At 39.8% G+C, this 18,258-nt stretch overlaps 1 protein-coding gene across 1 annotated transcript in view; it reads left to right on the forward strand.

The window, feature by feature from the left end:
- Positions 1 to 7,902: 7,902 nt before the first annotated feature.
- Positions 7,903 to 18,258, forward strand: part of LOC139465636 (fibrinogen-binding protein-like) — a 41,877-nt gene continuing 31,521 nt past the window's right edge. The window contains exon 1 of the mRNA XM_071247341.1: positions 7,903 to 8,069. Coding sequence (XP_071103442.1) covers positions 8,004 to 8,069 — 66 coding nt within the window. The 5' untranslated portion in view covers positions 7,903 to 8,003. The remainder of the gene's footprint in view (positions 8,070 to 18,258) is intronic.

Consider the following 18,258-nt stretch of genomic DNA (forward strand, 5'->3'; position numbering starts at 1 on the left):
GTTTCATATGCAAAATGTCAAGCAAACAAAACAGTACGTATCCTAATTGTTTATCCTCGCCGCATAGCTAAGGATAACGAAGTTGTGTTCCCAGCTGGGCTGTGGAACGATTTAACAGTTGGGTATGTTGGCGCTCTGGCCCTGTGTTATACATTTCCGGAAAGAGAAGGGCTTGAAATGAGAAATGAAGCTGTATCTTTGCAGTTCAAACCAGCGTGACAAAATAACCATATTCCGTGTTAGAGATGAAACGTATTATATAAAATCGTTAAAAATATACATATGCTTATAGGGGGCACGGGTGGCCCAGTCGTCTAAGGCGCCGCGAGTTGCGTCCCTTGGATACCCCAAAAACATATACTGGCCAAAAAAAGAAACGCATAGCTGAAATCTGTTTTTCCAACTTTACTGTTATTGCAGATGAAGGCTTGAACTCAATATACATGTCATTCCTAAATGTGAATATTGACTTTACACTAATTTATTGTACCCGAACACAACATTTGGTGACTTGTCGCCAAAATACAGCATCTTGAAACCAAACTGGGTGAAATTGCATGGAGAAAAAGCTGTAAACATGCTGCACGTGTAAATACGGCTACTTAACCTTTATACCGATGGGTATAAACATTTGGCAGTCCTGCTGCGAATCACTTTCCGATGTTCTGTATACGTGACTCTCGTAATGCCAAGACTGTAGAAAGAATGAAGACTGTAGAAACAGAGCCATTGGGCGTCTGGAAGCTGGAGAAAGTCAGACATCTGAAGCGTGACACTTTAATGTGAGGCAGATAACCATTTCTCGTCTGTGGCAGCGCCACATACTCCACAGCTCTACAAGAGATCGACCGAGAAGTGGAAGACCCAGGGTCACAACTGCGGCGCAGGACCGCTTTATGCGAGTGTTGCATCTTCGCAACCGGACAATCAGTGCAGCATACACAGCTAACAATGTTCCTGGTCTTCGTAGAGTCTCAGCGCAAACCATCAGAAATCGTCTAAGACAGCATGGGATACGGCCAATGAGACCACATACAGCGCCCGTTCTGCGGCAACATCATCGTCGTGCACGTCTGCAATGGAGCAGAAATGTTCGACCATGGACCCTAGTACACTGGAGAAGGATCTGGTTCAGTGATGAGTCGCGGCTCATGCTGTATCGCCATGATGGTAGGATGCGTGTCTACAGACGGAGAAATGAAGGTACACTCGACACTGTATTCATGAAGTCGACCGGCGGTGGAAGTGTCATGATGTGGGCAGGCATATCCGTGAATGGTAGGACAGATCTGGTGCACGTGCAGGCAAATTTAACTGCTGTACGCTACCGCGATGAAATACTTCAAAGTCACCTTATTCCCGCCATTGACGTCAGAAGAGAGATTTTCCAGCAAGACAACGCAAGACCGCATACTGCACGTGTTACCATGGATTATCTTGCCCACAACAATGTTACTGTGCTGCCATGGCCCTCCAAATCGCCTGATCTAAACCCCATTGAACATTTGTGGGATCTGCTAGACAGACGTGTACGACGCCGACAGCCTCAACCACAGACGCTTCAACAGCTGAACCATGCATTGCAGGATGAGTGGAGAAGGATTCCACAACGCCAGATTCGACAACTCATACAGTCCATGCCCAGGCGGTGCAGAGCTGTGATCGATGCTCGTGGTGGTAACACCCGGTACTGACTTTAGTACAGTGCCATCACAGACACAGACGTCCCTCAGAGAATTAAAAGACTGTTTGTAGTGTAAGAAACATGTGCCTCATCCTGTGTAAAATTTGGTTGTTGTATCTTCATCATTTATTGTGTAATCCTATTTCATTAAACATGTGGTAACAGTGTGAGACCTGCATCACTTCAGGCTTTCCTCACATATTAAGCTGGCACGCCGCGATATAACTGGAATACTGTTAAAAGCGGCGCTAAACCCAACTCACTCACATATGCTTATATATGATATCCAAAGGATGAACGTTTGCATCCAACTGGTGACACTTGATCATTACTGTTGGCAATGCAAATTCAACAGTTTGCTGTTGCTGTTGGCAATGCGTGCTTCCAATAATGAACAATTCATACTTGGCTAATGAAAGGAGTGAGTGAGTTGAATGTAACACCGCTATGAGCAGTACGGTTATGCATGCATGGTGCTGACAAACTCGGCATCTCTGCGCAAACAATAGAATTAATTTGTACCGAGAATCAAGAAATGAAAATGTCATGCGTAATATGTATTCTGTTTCCTTGTTGAGACGACTGTTTGCATTGTTGTGTATTAACGTCGTTTTGAACAGTGTTTCAGCTATATATCACAGTGTGTCATTTAATATTGGAGGAAAACTCCAACAAAAACAGGTCGCGTGTATATGAATACCGCTGTGGTGAAACCCACGAACGCCACATGGTATTGATTTGATGGGATCATTATCGGGACAAACAGGGGATTCTACCACATGAACCTTATATAATTTCAATGCCTGGGTCGATATGTTAAGGCAAAAGTGAGTCTAAACATCTCAGGGACATAACTTATTGACGCAGAGTTGTGTCCCTTTGCCATCCATCATCATGGGTTCCAGTCCCAGATGCGGCCCTAAGGGTGACTCTCTACGAGTTATATTCCTTGAATACCTCAATAAAGACGTGATACTCTGACACCATTACTACATATAAAAAGAAGAAGAGAAGAAAAGAAGAAAAACTTTGACAAGGAAACAATTGTAACGATATTTAACATCACCAAGTGCGAAATCAGCAGTTGCTAGAAGCGCACATCGAATCTTTAACGGTAAGTGCGGGTGTTGATACACAGTTCCTATATTACCCGCTTTTTCAGAATTCATGTTATCTCGGCCCTGCCATTCGAAACTATAGTGCCATGTTATGTTCCGTCAGTTAAGTTAAATATGTATATTCGACATTCTGTCTGACAGGTCGAGCGTTAATAATCTCAATCCTTACACATTTTATGTCAGCACAGGCCTATGCATGAACCTAAGACTAATTATCCAATTAACATACAATTCTGATACGACAAAGGTGGCGTAAGGCGGTAGGACTATGTCCTAAAGAATAAACCAAATTAATATCCCAGAAGACACATGGCCTTGCAGCCTTAGCTATTCAAACACTTTGACGTGCGTCACCTCTTTCATGGAACTACAAGTGTGCTAATATAAATACATAATTAATAAAGTATATATATTCTAGCATACATGATCCAGACACCAGTAATTGTAGCTTCAGATGAAATCGCCAATCGTTTACAGAAGACAGCGTTCATACTTACATCTTAATAACGTAAATGTTGAATGAGGATCTGGAATAGACCTGGGGCTGTTTGTAATTGAGGTTACATTGACAATCAGAACAAAATCATAAAATATACTGCTTCTTTTTTAACGATTCACTCAGCAATTTCCCGTTATAATACAGCGGTCTGTAAATAATTGAGAGTGTTCAGACAATTCCAGTGATTATCATCGTGAGCACCGAGCCATGCAATTGAGATACGATGTATCCACCAAGTCACCGAGCATGACTCCCCCATCCAGTTAGTCGCCTCTTGCGACATATAGGTTGCCTTGGTACTTTACTCCCATTAAGAATCGCCACGGCTGTAACGTTCAATATTTGATATACATCAGATACTTCAATATAACCAACGACGGTTAACGTGCTGTAACAACAGCAAAAAGTACGGAATATTGACAATTGTTAGCCCAACACGACACACAGGTCATACCTCAAAGGAGAGAATTTCTAATTTGCCTGATGTACTATATTTTTAAAAGTATGCCTTCTTCTAAAACAAAACATAATTGCATTGAATACCGTGAATAGCTGTCCGCCGTTTGCTTACACAACTGGCTGACGTTTGTTTTATATACGCAAGGCGGATGGAATGTAAACATCGTCTGATAAAGACACGTAATTAAACAGGTGGCTATTGAATCTATGATTTTACTGCAAAGTCAAAGCGGACTACTCCGACACAAAGGTCACTGTTAGACGGTGGGTGATAGAGACCAAAGTGTATTGCAAAGTATACGAACACACGTGTCTTTTTCGGGATATTATGTCAGAGATTATTTGCCGGTTTTACAGCAGCCTATCTATCTATCTATCTATCTATCTATCTATCTATCTATCTATCTATCTATCTATCTATCTATCTATCTATCTATCTATCTATCTATCTATCTATCCATCCATCCATCCATCCATCCATCCATCCATCCATCTATAAGAATGATGCAACAATAAAACCATTAATATGTGGTACTTTATTTTAAGTACAGGGTATAGCCTGACATGACATGTTCATTGGCCCAATGGTATTTTTGCGAAGCCATACATACCTGACCCTAAACTGACGACACAGCAACAGAGGAGACTATATATTGCTCCAGAGCGAGTGAGTGAGTGATTAGGGGTTAATGCCGTTTTGAAATGTATGTGAAAGGTAAACGAAATGGATGAGGAAAACTTGTCACAAATATCGCCTCATTTCGATACTTTATCTGACAACTTCCATACTAACCGTTTAGTTTACAACTATACCATATCCTAGCGTACTTGCATGGAAGTCGTCGTATGTGGGTACTAGTGGACTTGTCATTGTTGCACCTCACACATTCCGTTTGTTACATGTATAACGCCACACTCACCTATAGCATAGCATAAGTCTGGACCAAGGTGAACTAAGATTTACGTCACTTTCTGTAGTACTATAAGGCAATATTGAATACAACATGCCCGTTATGTAATCGAACCTGGTACAGCCAAACCAGTGGTAAATAACGTGAACAACATATATCGGGATATATGACACGCAATTAGTCAGGCAACAGAGATTTGGACTAATGAATCAACTAAGCAGGAAATGATACCACATACACTGCCCATACTCGACATGCCATAGTGGCCAACCGATACCCGATATTCAAACTTGTTTCTTATCTTGGACAAGCTTGTGATTGGTACTTGTGACCGTGTGTGTGTCAACTTCTTCATGGTTTCCATGGCGTTGAACATACCGTTAAAACAATTTTATTAAGACGAAAGATGTTAAAAATGTTGCCCATAAACCTTTACAGTATAAACAGGGGAAAGTGTGTAACTAACCTACAATCTATTAAATACAAAATAAAAGTTAAGATAATCCAGATAGAAATCGTTTTCCGGGGCTACCCTTTTTGTGTCCCACTCAAGTATGTGTTGTTTTCAGGGATCCTTTGTGTCAATAATTGGACTAGTCTTATTTTTGGTAAAACGTATAGACTGTGTCTATAGTGAAGCGTGAGTGGTCGCGGAAATAAGCTCCACTGTGTGTGTGTGTTGTATGGGGCGTCAGGGCTGCCTTGTTGCAGCAGCTATGGTTAGACACATCAGAGCCGAGTTTCCTTGGCTTGTCTTCCCGCGTTACGAAGAAACATAAATAATCTATCCCCCCCCCCCCCCCCCCAGTGTTTTAATCGTAGAATATTAGTTTAAGATTCAGTTAAATCGCCACTCCTGCTGGTATGCCATGAAGGTATAGCAGGAATACTGTAAGTCCTAGTCTGTCTTACAGTCCCTGAACCATATTATTTTCCCTTTCGTTCAGCCCTTACTGAAGTGGTATAGTCCTAGATAAAGCAAGTCTAATTTTTTCCCATCTCACCGGGGCTTCTTTTCAATGTATATGTAAATGCTTGTGTGTATCAAAATTATGTATGTTCAGAGACCAAACGTTAGTCTACGAAAGCCACCATGGTGCTTAGAACATGATGGCCTAACTCTGGTTGATGGCGATGGGTGCATGGATAGGCCGCTTTCATATTGTATTACCATGTAATATAGTCATATCATTTTAATGGTCTATAGTTTTAAATACAAATATGTGATAGCCTAACTGGTATACTGTCCATCGTCGAGATTATTTTGCATATTATTAACGTATTATCTTGAGGATGGTCACAATATGGACGACATACTGTCCACGTGACTTTAAGTTTTAGCTCACTCACTTAACATATATTTGATGTGAGGTTCGTGAGGATTGCAAACTGACCATCTCGGCGCGACGAGGGTTACCGCGTCGAACCTTGTGTAAACAGGTAATAGTGTTTGAATGTAAATTTGCTCGGATTAGCAAAACCAATAAAATGTTGATGGGGGAGATGAATTCAAATTAGTGCTTTGTAAACACCATACAAATGCAAATTGCTTTGTGAATAACACAAACGCCGCTTGCTCATTCATAAATTATAAGGACCCACTTGTTATAATTAAGTGCTTTGTTTTATCGAGAATTATGTTCCGTGGTCATGAAATCGGCGGTAATAGCAGTACCTGTCAGGGCTGACCCTTGTTTTATACCGCAGCCAACATGCACTGCAGTAATATTACGTCACACTGTAAATTATAGAATCTGGACCAGACAGGTAATGCCGTTGGGGCATACGAAGACACACACTCAGTCAAGTCATTGATGAATCTGCGATGAAGGTGATCATAATCATTGTGTACGTTGTTTATTGCCATAATAGTGACACGTTCGCTACTTCTGCTGATAAAGACAACAACAGTCATACGAAAATTAATAGCCATGACAACGAATTGTTGATGATCACAACCGTGATACACGCGTTGATCACAACAATAATTATGCTATCGAGGACCATAACGGCGTCGATACGTTCATAATTATAAGGATGATATGCCATGCACCACTGAGAATCGTACGTTAAAGACCATGCATAACAATGGTATGCGTGTATGTTAATTGCGACAATGCTGAAGTACATTGTTAGCCAGGGCGATGGGACGTATGCTACTGATAATATTAATAATAATGGTGATATAGGTATGAATTCCAACATCTATTAGAAAAGTAGAAAGAAAATGAACTCAATGAGTCAACTATATCTTCATCGACTATGTATCGTTGTGCCGTTATTAAATGATTAAGCAATGCCAACAACGCCACTCCACGTGAACACAACGGTGACATTGATATGTGTTCACACTATCAGTGGAAGTACTATCTGCTGGACACTTCATATGCTACATCCTGGTCTGATAACAGTTATCAGGCATAGGTCTAAAGCACGTTTGGTTACGCTTGATAATTACACTTAATACATACCTCAGTGAGTTAGCCTAATGTACTGGTGAAATAAATATCGCCCTCTCTGTTGAGTGGGAAGTGACCAGCAGTGCCACGGCACTGCCCTCGTGAAGGTATCCCATCCATGACATATTAGGAAAGCATGAATGTTGGACGCAGATCTAGGAGAATAGTTACATCGTATAAAACTGAGTCAGGTCCAGGGACAAGCGTCATGCGATGTTTTGCTGGGACTTATACAGCAAAAGGATAGTTAGCATTTACATTTTGCGACCACGAAAAAGTACGTTTGTGCCTGTTCCCGCAAATCCACAAATTTACTCGAGAAACAGCCTACTGTAAATGATAGCGTAAATTGTACTAACGCGCGCAGGTCTTGTGCAATAGACACAAAGTTTCAGAAATATTGAATACATAATTCACCGTACTTCGTCTTTCGTTTATAAAACATAAACATCGAAAAGAAAACAACTTCCAAAACATTCAAAATGAGTACATTAATTATTTTTTACATTCCAATGCTTTTAAAACTAAAAATGTTTGATCTATTTCTTAATAAAATGACCAAATGTTTAGTTAGATCCATTTACCGAGGTAAATGAAGAACGGGAACATAATATAACGACCACGCGTTAGACAAATTTGTTTTATCAGCAACTCTTTCTTTACTGTGTGTAATCAAAGAGAAACGACACATTAAAATACGTCTTCAAACAGTCTGGATATGAGCGGCTTAGAGCGCGCATCATGTTTAATACGGTATGTGGTCTGACCCTATCGCTACTGTGTTGTGTAGTCAAAGTGTTGACAGTGTCAAGGAATTGCTCGCGGTTCGTGGCCCCCCAGGGCATGTTTCCCCGGGGGTGAGGATATACAGCAATGTTGCTGTCGAGGGGCCCGAGCGACGTGGGCATGAAGTCCCTCACAACACTGAAGGAGAATAAGGTTGGTGAAACATTTCCCCTCCGACATGTTTAGTCATGTGATAAGCCCTGTATATGAACTTGGTGTTCGTGTGTTTAGAGATCGGTAAATCAACAGGCGATATTGTGCTGTATTGTTAACGAACAATATGCCCGCTCGTGCCATATTTTTCTCTGAATGACAGTTGACTATATTGTATGTGAAGACACGGTCACAAAGACACTTCACACTCAGTCCTCAGACGTTTCACTCCCTGTCCGACATTAGAAAGGGGGCGTTTTCGTGGCTATTGAAGCGAAAGCTTTGCTTGCTTTCGTGTTTAAGGTAAAATGCAGTCCTTTTTTCAATTCGAAAAGTTCACTGGAGACAAATGCATCGTAAATTTCACCCTAGCAAGTAAGTTTTATGCTAGAGTGGAACATGGAACGAATTTGCCCACTTTATTAGAAATCTGACGTCATATATCGACACAATTAAGGTGAGGGTCCTTTATTTTCATACCATATTCTTATCACGTGCTAAGAGCAAATCATACATGCTTAGGGTCCCAATAAATATTTATATAGACTATTTGATAAATAGCAGATATAATTATGTATATTTGAAAAAAAGGGGGTGGGGTGCACTTTAAGGGACACAACACTCCTACTTAGATAGTATTGAAATATGGATTGAATTTTTGGTTGTTATGGACTATAATGTCCACCGGTTTGACTTGTGTTCCATGCTATTCTTGTTGCACTGTTGTGCAAAGTGACATCTATCGGAGGATTGAAGAATCAGAGGCCGTTCATCATGACAAAGGGAGGGGGGCATGGGTGGCCCAGTCGTCTAAGGTGCTGCAATTCACTGTGCAGAGTTGCGTCCCCTCAGCATGCCAGAAACCTATGATTGTGGGTTCGAATCCCGATTCGCCCCAATTATGTTTTTAAGTTTGTCAGCACCATACCCATGCTCGTGAGTTTCACCGAGTGGTAAACGTCTGAGACCTGCATCACTTCAGGCTTTCCTCCCACATTAAGCTGACACCGAGATATAACTGGAATACTGTTTAAAACGGCGTTAAACCCAACCCAACTCACTCACTCACTCATGACAAAGGATGTAAAATAATTTAACAAGCTGCAGACAAACTGTAATTTTGAACAATCAACATCATATTATGTGTAGTAAAAAACTGCATACCGGTAGTATCCCTTCAGAGAATTCAGGTGAATGAACAGGTAATAACAAACTTAGTCAATAAAAATGTGAAATTTGAGATAAATTATCACTAGACATGATGATTTACCATTTAAATTGTATTTTCTGTTCTGCTAGTCATTGTTTTATATGCAGAAATAAATATTACCCTGTGTATTTTCTCGTAAACTAATCCAGAAATAGAAATGAGCTGTATCCAGTATCTATCTGCTGGTGACTTTAGTTAAAAAATATACCCAAAAGTATAACTTTAAACCATTTGGATGCAGTGATTGGATAAACTGTATCTGAGACTAGTATTTTATCAGAAATAATATATTCTAATATCAAGCTATTTTTGTTGCAGCTTGTACTACATATATTTAAAATAACAATAACCTTAAGCGAAGCACTTTAGAACAACTGATTGCTATAGCCAGATATGTTTTACTTTTGGAACAATTTGATCCATCGCCATTGAGGCCTCCCACATTCTTGCTACAGCAAATAAATTAAAAGAAATGAATATATGGTAATTACAACTGACAAGTCATATGTATAATATCAGGCAGTTACCTTGTACAAAGAATGTGTCCGTCAATATCCACATTAGGGAGCAATATCCCATACATCTGAGGCTGTACAAAGAAACTTGTTGGATGTCACATGTCTTCGTAACAATATAACATTTAAAAAAATAAAATATAGCATTTCAGGATATTATAACCCATGTTCTCAACTCAACTAATCACATAAGTTTGTTTCAGGTGTATCACATAGGTGTCGTCTCACTGGTCAGCTGAGAGCACACAAGACAACTATGTTCATGATGTCCATGGTTCTAAAAATATTCATTGAGTTAGATAACAATGATCAATGATCAGTCAACATATTATCGGCTGATCCTTTGAACAAAGTATGTTGTTTCTACATAGGCACTCCAAGCCCAGATATGGGTGTATTCTGTCTGCTTTAATAAACCTACATATATAAACACTTTCTTTTGACAAATCCACTGTGCAAGATTACAGTAATGAATCAATCAATGTATTATCAGTTAATCCTTTGATCAATGTCTTTTGAAACACATGAAACCTGACCTGAACACCTGTGTTACCCTGACCTGAACACATGTGTTACCCTGACCTGAACACCTGTGTTACCCTGACCTGAACACCTGTGTTACCCTGACCTGAACACCTGTGTTACCCTGATCTGGACACATGTGTTTTTCCTGACCTGAACACCTGTGTTACCCTGACCTGAACACATGTGTTGCCCTGACCTGAACACATATGTTGCCCTGACCTGAACACCTGTGTTACCCTGACCTGAACACATGTGTTACCCTGATCTGAACACATGTTACCCTGACCTGAACACATGTGTTACCCAACCTGAACATGTGTTACCCAACCTGAAAAGATGTGTTACCCTGACCTAAACACATGTGTTACCTAACCTGTACACATCTGTTTCCCGACCTGAACAGATGTATGTTTCCCGACCTGAACAGATGTGTTACCTAACCTGGACACATGTGTTACCCAACCTGAATGCATGTATTATCCTGACCTGTGTTACCTTGACCTGAACACATGTGTCACCCTGACTTGAACACATGTTACCTGACCTGACCTGACGCTAAGTGGCATCTGGTGATTACGCTGGATAATTAAAACAGAGCCGGCTAGACATCTGAGTGTTGCAGTATTTTTTCCCTTTAAAGTACAAGATGCTAGATGATTGCAAACTCTTAGCAAAGCATTTTGCTTTTGATAGTTTTGTTAAGTTTATAAAATTTCAAATGCTTAGTTTATTTAAACGTTTCCGTGTTTAGTGTTATTCTTTAAAAATGAGGGGTTGCCCCCCCACCAACAACCATCAACCCACCATCCCCTGATCATCCTCATATGCAACTTCATGTAATGTGTGAAAGAAGTGTTTAGAAAAGAACAGGAAGACTACTAAAACAATGTGTAAGTTGATAAAAAATAGCATGTTTGTGGAGGATTAAGTTTTACTGAGTAGAGTGGTTTAATGGTCGAAAGTCTTCCTTAAAGGCAGAACATCTAACATGTTCAGTTTCTAAATTGTGACAGCTATGCTGAAAGTGAGTCAATATAGTCCTCAATTCATTTACAGTAATACTACTCAAATAGTTCTCAAATAAAATGGATGTTTTAGACTGTGCATATAAGCCAGTTTGGGACTTTCAGGTAAATCAATATGACAAACATGTAACAGGTAGTCTTTGAATTGCTGAGTTTTAGAACACTATGAGTAAAAGAGCCAAATCCTAATCTAAATTTAAAGTTTTGGGTAAACAAGATTTCTGCTTATTGGTAATAGACAGGCAATATTTGACACATTTTAAAACAGCAAGTAACTGAATAGAATATCTACCACAATTGCTTATCACCCCATTATTTGAAGTTGATAATTTATGTTTTAAAATCACTTATAGGCATACAGTTAAACTTTCTATAATGGTTCTATGTCACTGAACCCCAAATTTTGGCCTCGTATAAAAGTATTGGTGTTATGTTAGCATCAAATAATTTGAAGTAAAAATGACCACAGTAATATATTGCCAACATACAGGCCAAGGTCACTGTATCCAGTAACTACTTCAACCACGTTTCCACCATAATACCATTTTGGTGAACGGAATAAACCTCCCCCATTTTTAAAAAAACTATTAATTATTTTTTTGATAGATTCACTGACATATTCCATTTACAAGAGTAATCATGGAATATTTTTAACTTTATTTGAAAATGGTTAACAGTTTTGCGTAACAAAATAGAAAATAAAAGTAGAAAAATATGAAAACATCCAGATGAAACAGAACACCATTGTGACAATTTTGTTCAATTTCACCAACCAAATCACTTACGAGAAACTGCCACAGGAAGGTACGAAGCATACACCCTTGCCTTACACCCATGAAACAATCAAATGTACCAGATACTCTGTTGTTTGCACAAACACAAGCCTTCACATTACTGTAGATGGATTATAACATTTTACCCATTTTAGAACTCGAACCATGTTTGCAGATAGCTTCCATAGAAGATGACGCTGAATGGACTCCAATGTTTTAGAGAAATCAATAAATGCAACGTAAAATTTAATTCTTGATGTGAAAAGTAAGGCTGGAAAGTAGCATTTAAAATAGAACAATATCAATAATTGTATAACCTTTTCCAAACACCTACAGGCATTCTGATATTGCAGTACTGCAGTTCAGTACACCAGTCTACATTTATCAACCTAAGTATGTCCTTGTAATTAGCATAGGACTGAAGCAGTCAGTTGGGTAAAAGGAGAAACACTTCCTTGAACATGACGCCATTTTCACATTTAAAAAAATATATTTCACAACACTGAATGTGTCAATACAAAATAATAAACTACTAGTTGTAAATAGACGAGATTGCTGCAGATAAATGTAGTTAATGGTTATTGGTGTCTAGTTTTTGTACAAGTGGTTGGAAACCTTTAGAGGAGGTCAATGTTGTTTTACACCACACTCAGAACTATTCCAGTCTGTAAATAAAGATACCAGACAGTCCAGTAAACACCATTCCCAATTACCCAGTCCCTACATATCTACATTCCTATCTGTAAATACCCTGCACCAATTTGCTAACCTGGACACTATTTTGTTTTGGGAATATAATAATTTCATCTAATTTTGATACTCTGGAAAATAGATCAGGTGCAGAAGAATGCATGTATTCCCTGACCTATGCGCTTGTGTTACCTGACCTGACCTCAACTGATAATCTGTGTAACCTGACCTGAACACATGTTCCCCTGTGTGCTACCCCAACCTGAGTGCATGTGTAACCTGACCTGAACACATGTTCCCCTGTGTGCTACCCTGACCTGAGTGCATGTGTAACCTGACCTGAACACATGTTCCCCTGTGTGCTACCCCGACCTGAGTGCATGTGTAACCTGACCTGAACACATGTTCCCCTGTGTGTTACCCCGACCTGAGTGCATGTGTAACCTGACCTGAACACATGTTCCCCTGTGTGCTACCCCAACCTGAGTGCATGTGTAACCTGACCTGAACACATGTTCCCCTGTGTGCTACCCTGACCTGAGTGCATGTGTAACCTGACCTGAACACATGTTCCCCTGTGTGCTACCCCGACCTGAGTGCATGTGTAACCTGACCTGAACACATGTTCCCCTGTTTTTTACCCTGACCTGAGTGCATGTGTAACCTGACCTGAACACATGTTCCCCTGTGTGTTACCCCAACCTGAGTGGATGTGTAACCTGACCTGAACACATGTTCCCCTGTGTGTTACCCTGACCTGAGTGCATGTGTAACCTGACCTGAACACATGTTCCCCTGTGTGTTACCCTGACCTGCCCATACTTGTGGGTTTCGCCGAAGTGGTAAACGTCTGGGACCTGCATCACTTCGGGCTTTCCTCTCGCATTAAGCGCACAACTGTGATATAACTGGAATACTGTTAAAAGCGGCATAAAAACTCAACTCACTCACTACCCTGACCTGTGTCACCCTGACCTGAACACGTTCCCCTGTGTGTTACCCTGATCTGAGTGTATGTATTACCCGACCTGAACACATGTTCCCCTGTGTGTTACCCCGACCTGAGTGGATGTGTAACCTGACCTGAACACATGTTCCCCTGTGTGTTACCCTGAACTGAGTGCATGTGTAACCTGACCTGAACACATGTTCCCCTGTTTTTTACCCTGACCTGAGTGCATGTGTAACCTGACCTGAACATATGTTCCCCTGTATGTTACCCCGACCTGAGTGCATGTGTAACCTGACCTGAACACATGTTCCCCTGTGTGTTACCCTGACCTGAGTGCATGTGTAACCTGACCTGAACACATGTTCCCCTGTGTGTTACCCTGACCTGACATGACCTGAACACATGCTACTTGACCTTCATGCATTTGTCACCCTGATCTGACCACATGTGTTACCCTGACCTGAACACATAGGTTACCCTGACCTGAATACATAGGTTACCCTGACCTGAACACATAGGTTACCCTGATCTGACCACATGGGTTACCCTGACCTCAACACATAGGTTACCCTGATCTGACCACATGGGTTACCCTGACCTGAACACATGGATTACCCTGACCATAACACTTGGGTTACCCTGACCTGAACACATGGGTTACCCTGACCATAACACATGGGTTACCCTGACCTGAACACATGGGTTACCCTGACCATAACACTTGGGTTACCCTGACCGGAACACATGGGTTACCCTGAACATAACACTTGGGTTACCCTGACCTGAACACATGGGTTACCCTGACCGTAACACATGGGTTACCCTGACCTGAACACATGGATTACCCTGACCATAACACTTGGGTTACCCTGACCTGAACACATGGGTTACCCTGACCATAACACATGGGTTACCCTGACCTGAACACATGGGTTACCCTGACCATAACACTTGGGTTACCCTGACCGGAACACATGGGTTACCCTGACCATAACACTTGGGTTACCCTGACCTGAACACATGGGTTACCCTGACCGTAACACATGGGTTACCCTGACCATAACACATGTGTTGACAACAAACAAACAAACAAAACATTGTATCGTTACTAATTGATGGTGATTCAAAACACATGCTTATGACATAGTCAGAATTGAACATTTTCTGCTGTCAGCAAGGATCTCTAATAATTATTGACATATGTTTATATGTATATGAATATAACCAGAAACCAACACCACTTGAAGTAATAAAAATGTGGCAATTTTGTAACATAGTTGTTGACAAATGTGTAACAATCAACTACAAATTGTAACCATTACAACTGTTAATAATTATAGCCTGTTAACCTCCATATAGCCTGATGTTAAAAGAATATCTGCCTTCGAAAAAGTTTCTGTACACAGAAACAGTCAGTTGTTCAATTCATTATAAAATCCAACAATGTATCTAAAGACATCACCAAAAATTCAATGAACATTTTTTTAATTATGTCAACATTTAATAAGATTATGCTATACAAAATATGAAGTATATTATGAATATATTTGTATATATTGCACAATGGAAAATAGCACAGCAAGACAAAATGTGAAGTTAGATAGTTTGGTGGTAAATCTGCAAATAGGATAAATGTAGCTTTAAAAATGTTTAAAAAACACAAGCTGAAGGCAAAGTAAGATTATATATGATATATATGGTATGAAGTAGCTTTGAGGTCATTAACTTGTTTCCTCAATTTTAAGAGATGAAATATATGTGCAATGTGTTATAACTGACAGTTATTAATGACATGTGATACTGGCTGGAAGCAGTGTAGCAGTGATCATCGTGGGCAGCAGGAGAGGACTCCATCAGCTCTCTCACCTAAACATGGTTGGATATTTTTGTATTTTTCATGAGAACAGCTGTGTGTTTTCGTGTGTGTCTTTTTGGTTGATTTCAGATAAAACAGATTCTCATCTTTTGCGTATAAATAGGGGCAATGTTACTATTCACATTTAATATTTTGTTGTAATTAACATTTTACTGATGCAAAAGGTGGAAACAGAAGGGGAAACCCTTGCTGGTGGAGTCAGGGATCCCAGTATTGTAGCATGTGACAGAACTTTAGAATTAGTATATAAATGAATATGGATATACATCATAGTTCAAGAAACTTGAAATTAATAGAGAATTGGCAGTTTCTTATGCTTAGGCACCGATAGTCCAAGTGTGAATATTGTGAGCAAAACACATTTGAGGACATTTTGTGTTTCTGAAAATGAACAGAAATGTTTTGATACTTTTTTTCAAACACTGTTTTTGTTTGTAGTTTTAGTGAATGGATGGACATGGGTTTGTTGCCTATTGTGAAATTGTCTACCTATGATGCCTATTATTTTGCTTTGATTCCCACATAGGTACAATTTACCTAAATGCCATTCTTGGTATCCCCATCGTGATATGGCTGGAATATTGCTGAAAAGCAATGTAAAACATGACTTACTCCCTCCCCTTGTGGATTCCAGCTTGGACTAAGTCCCCAGCAACCTATGTTGGATGTCAGTGACAGGTGACTTGGTTGATGACATGGTATTTTACCCCAACATCATGGATCGCTCATTATAGCAATAACATGAATATAGGTGAGGGTGGCAATAACAACAGCCACTCACTTATAACCAAAGAACCACTGGTTATGTTTCTGATTTTGTCTGAAGTGCCACTTTTAAGTTGGTAAAGCTACTTATGTAGACTAAATGAAAGTCAACATCCCACCTACACAGACTTATCAGGAGTTGTGTGTTCAGTGTAGGATTCCTGCAGCTGTTGCCTTGCATGTCTTGTCTATAAATACCCTCCCTCAAACCCCAGGGTGTTCTTCAACTTCACTCTGCAGGTCATGGAATTTGATATCCAAATAGATGTGTCACCTTTGACCTGACACTGAAATATTCTCCTTCAGCCTTTATGTAACCTCAGGAGGTCATGCTTCAGGATATAATGAACCTGACTTAGAGAATTATTGACATGGAAAAGTTCCACTTGGGATGTACAACACATCAGTTGCTGAGTGAAAGAACAAGGAATTGGTCAACTCAAGCTATTTGATGTTTGTCACCCAAAGCACACTTTGAACGTCTCATACATGATGTTTAAAAATCTAGCCTTTAATGATAAAGCCACATAAAAAACAACATATTTTTGGGGTCAAATTTTTATTATAGTTTACATTTAGATTTTCGAACAATTCCAACCTGAATTCCCAATTGTACTAAATACCCTTCCAAGGATCTAATACCTTGCAGCCTTTCCTGACTTGCATGATCAAAATCATCAGTATTGTGGTCATCAGGACATGTTACATCACAAAGTGGAGCTTCAGAATTGAAAATAGTTCTTAGGGCAGCACGGGAACCAAATTTAGAATACAAGAAAAAGCTTAGAGAAATATTTTGGGATGGTTGGTGATGAGAAACAAGAATTTTGATTACCCAATTACGATGATACAATGATGAAAGGTTGATTGTGTGTCATCGCTCTCGACAACTTGAATTATTACTCATGATATCAATCACTGGTTTGTCTGGTCCAGACTATAATTTACAGCATGCAGTCAAATAGCTGAAGCAATGCTCACTGTGGTGTTAAAGAAAAGACAAACAAGGCCTTGAGAGGAAAGGGAGCATACTTCCTCTACACAACCTGCATTATGTTTTGACAGTTATGTCATGTTGATGAAGTATGCACCGTTTAGTTGCATGTCAAGTGTCCTTGAAGCACGTTTATGTCAAACCAATGACTGAGGATGATGACAAGAAACTTGAAGGAAACTAAAAAATGTACTTTCTACATTGCATTTCCTTGTGTTAGGAAACAACAAATGACAAATATGTGGGAATATGAAGTTAGAAAAAATAGTTTTTTCCCTCATTTTTTTTGCTTTGTGATAAATAGGACTCAAGGAAGTTATGCCTTGCACACACTGTCATTACACCACTCACCAGAAAATGTAGGAGGACTTTTATATGTTTTCCATACCACATTGCTGCATTTATTATATGGAGCAGACAATTCAGACCATGACACGGCCCCGAATGTGATACAGTTACGGGCGATGGATTAGTGTTCAGGGTTCAATTCCCCACATGGGTACAATGTGTCAAGTCTATTCCTGGTGTACCCTGACATCATATGACTCATCTTCCCAAGGCAAGGAAGTTAACTGACTATAAAAGTCCAGTTTCCACTCTTGCCGAACTAGGTTGCAATTATGGAGTTATATTTTGGCTGAACTAACAAGTCTATGCATAGGGCAATCAAACTCTCGAAGCGAAATCGACATTTGGTTTGTAAAACTGCTGTGCAGATTTCGGTCGATTGCAAGATTTGTCAGAGCATGTGTACTGTCAACTGGGCATTGACATATATTTTCCAAATCTTTTTCATGTTTTTAATCAAGGTGCCCACGTAATTTGATGCACTTTGTGTTGTATTATTGTTTTTTATCTCATCAC

Source organism: Haliotis cracherodii, unplaced genomic scaffold (genome assembly GCF_022045235.1).
Source record: "Haliotis cracherodii isolate W230 unplaced genomic scaffold, xgHalCrac1.p SCAF_18, whole genome shotgun sequence".
Lineage (NCBI taxonomy): Eukaryota > Metazoa > Mollusca > Gastropoda > Lepetellida > Haliotidae > Haliotis > Haliotis cracherodii.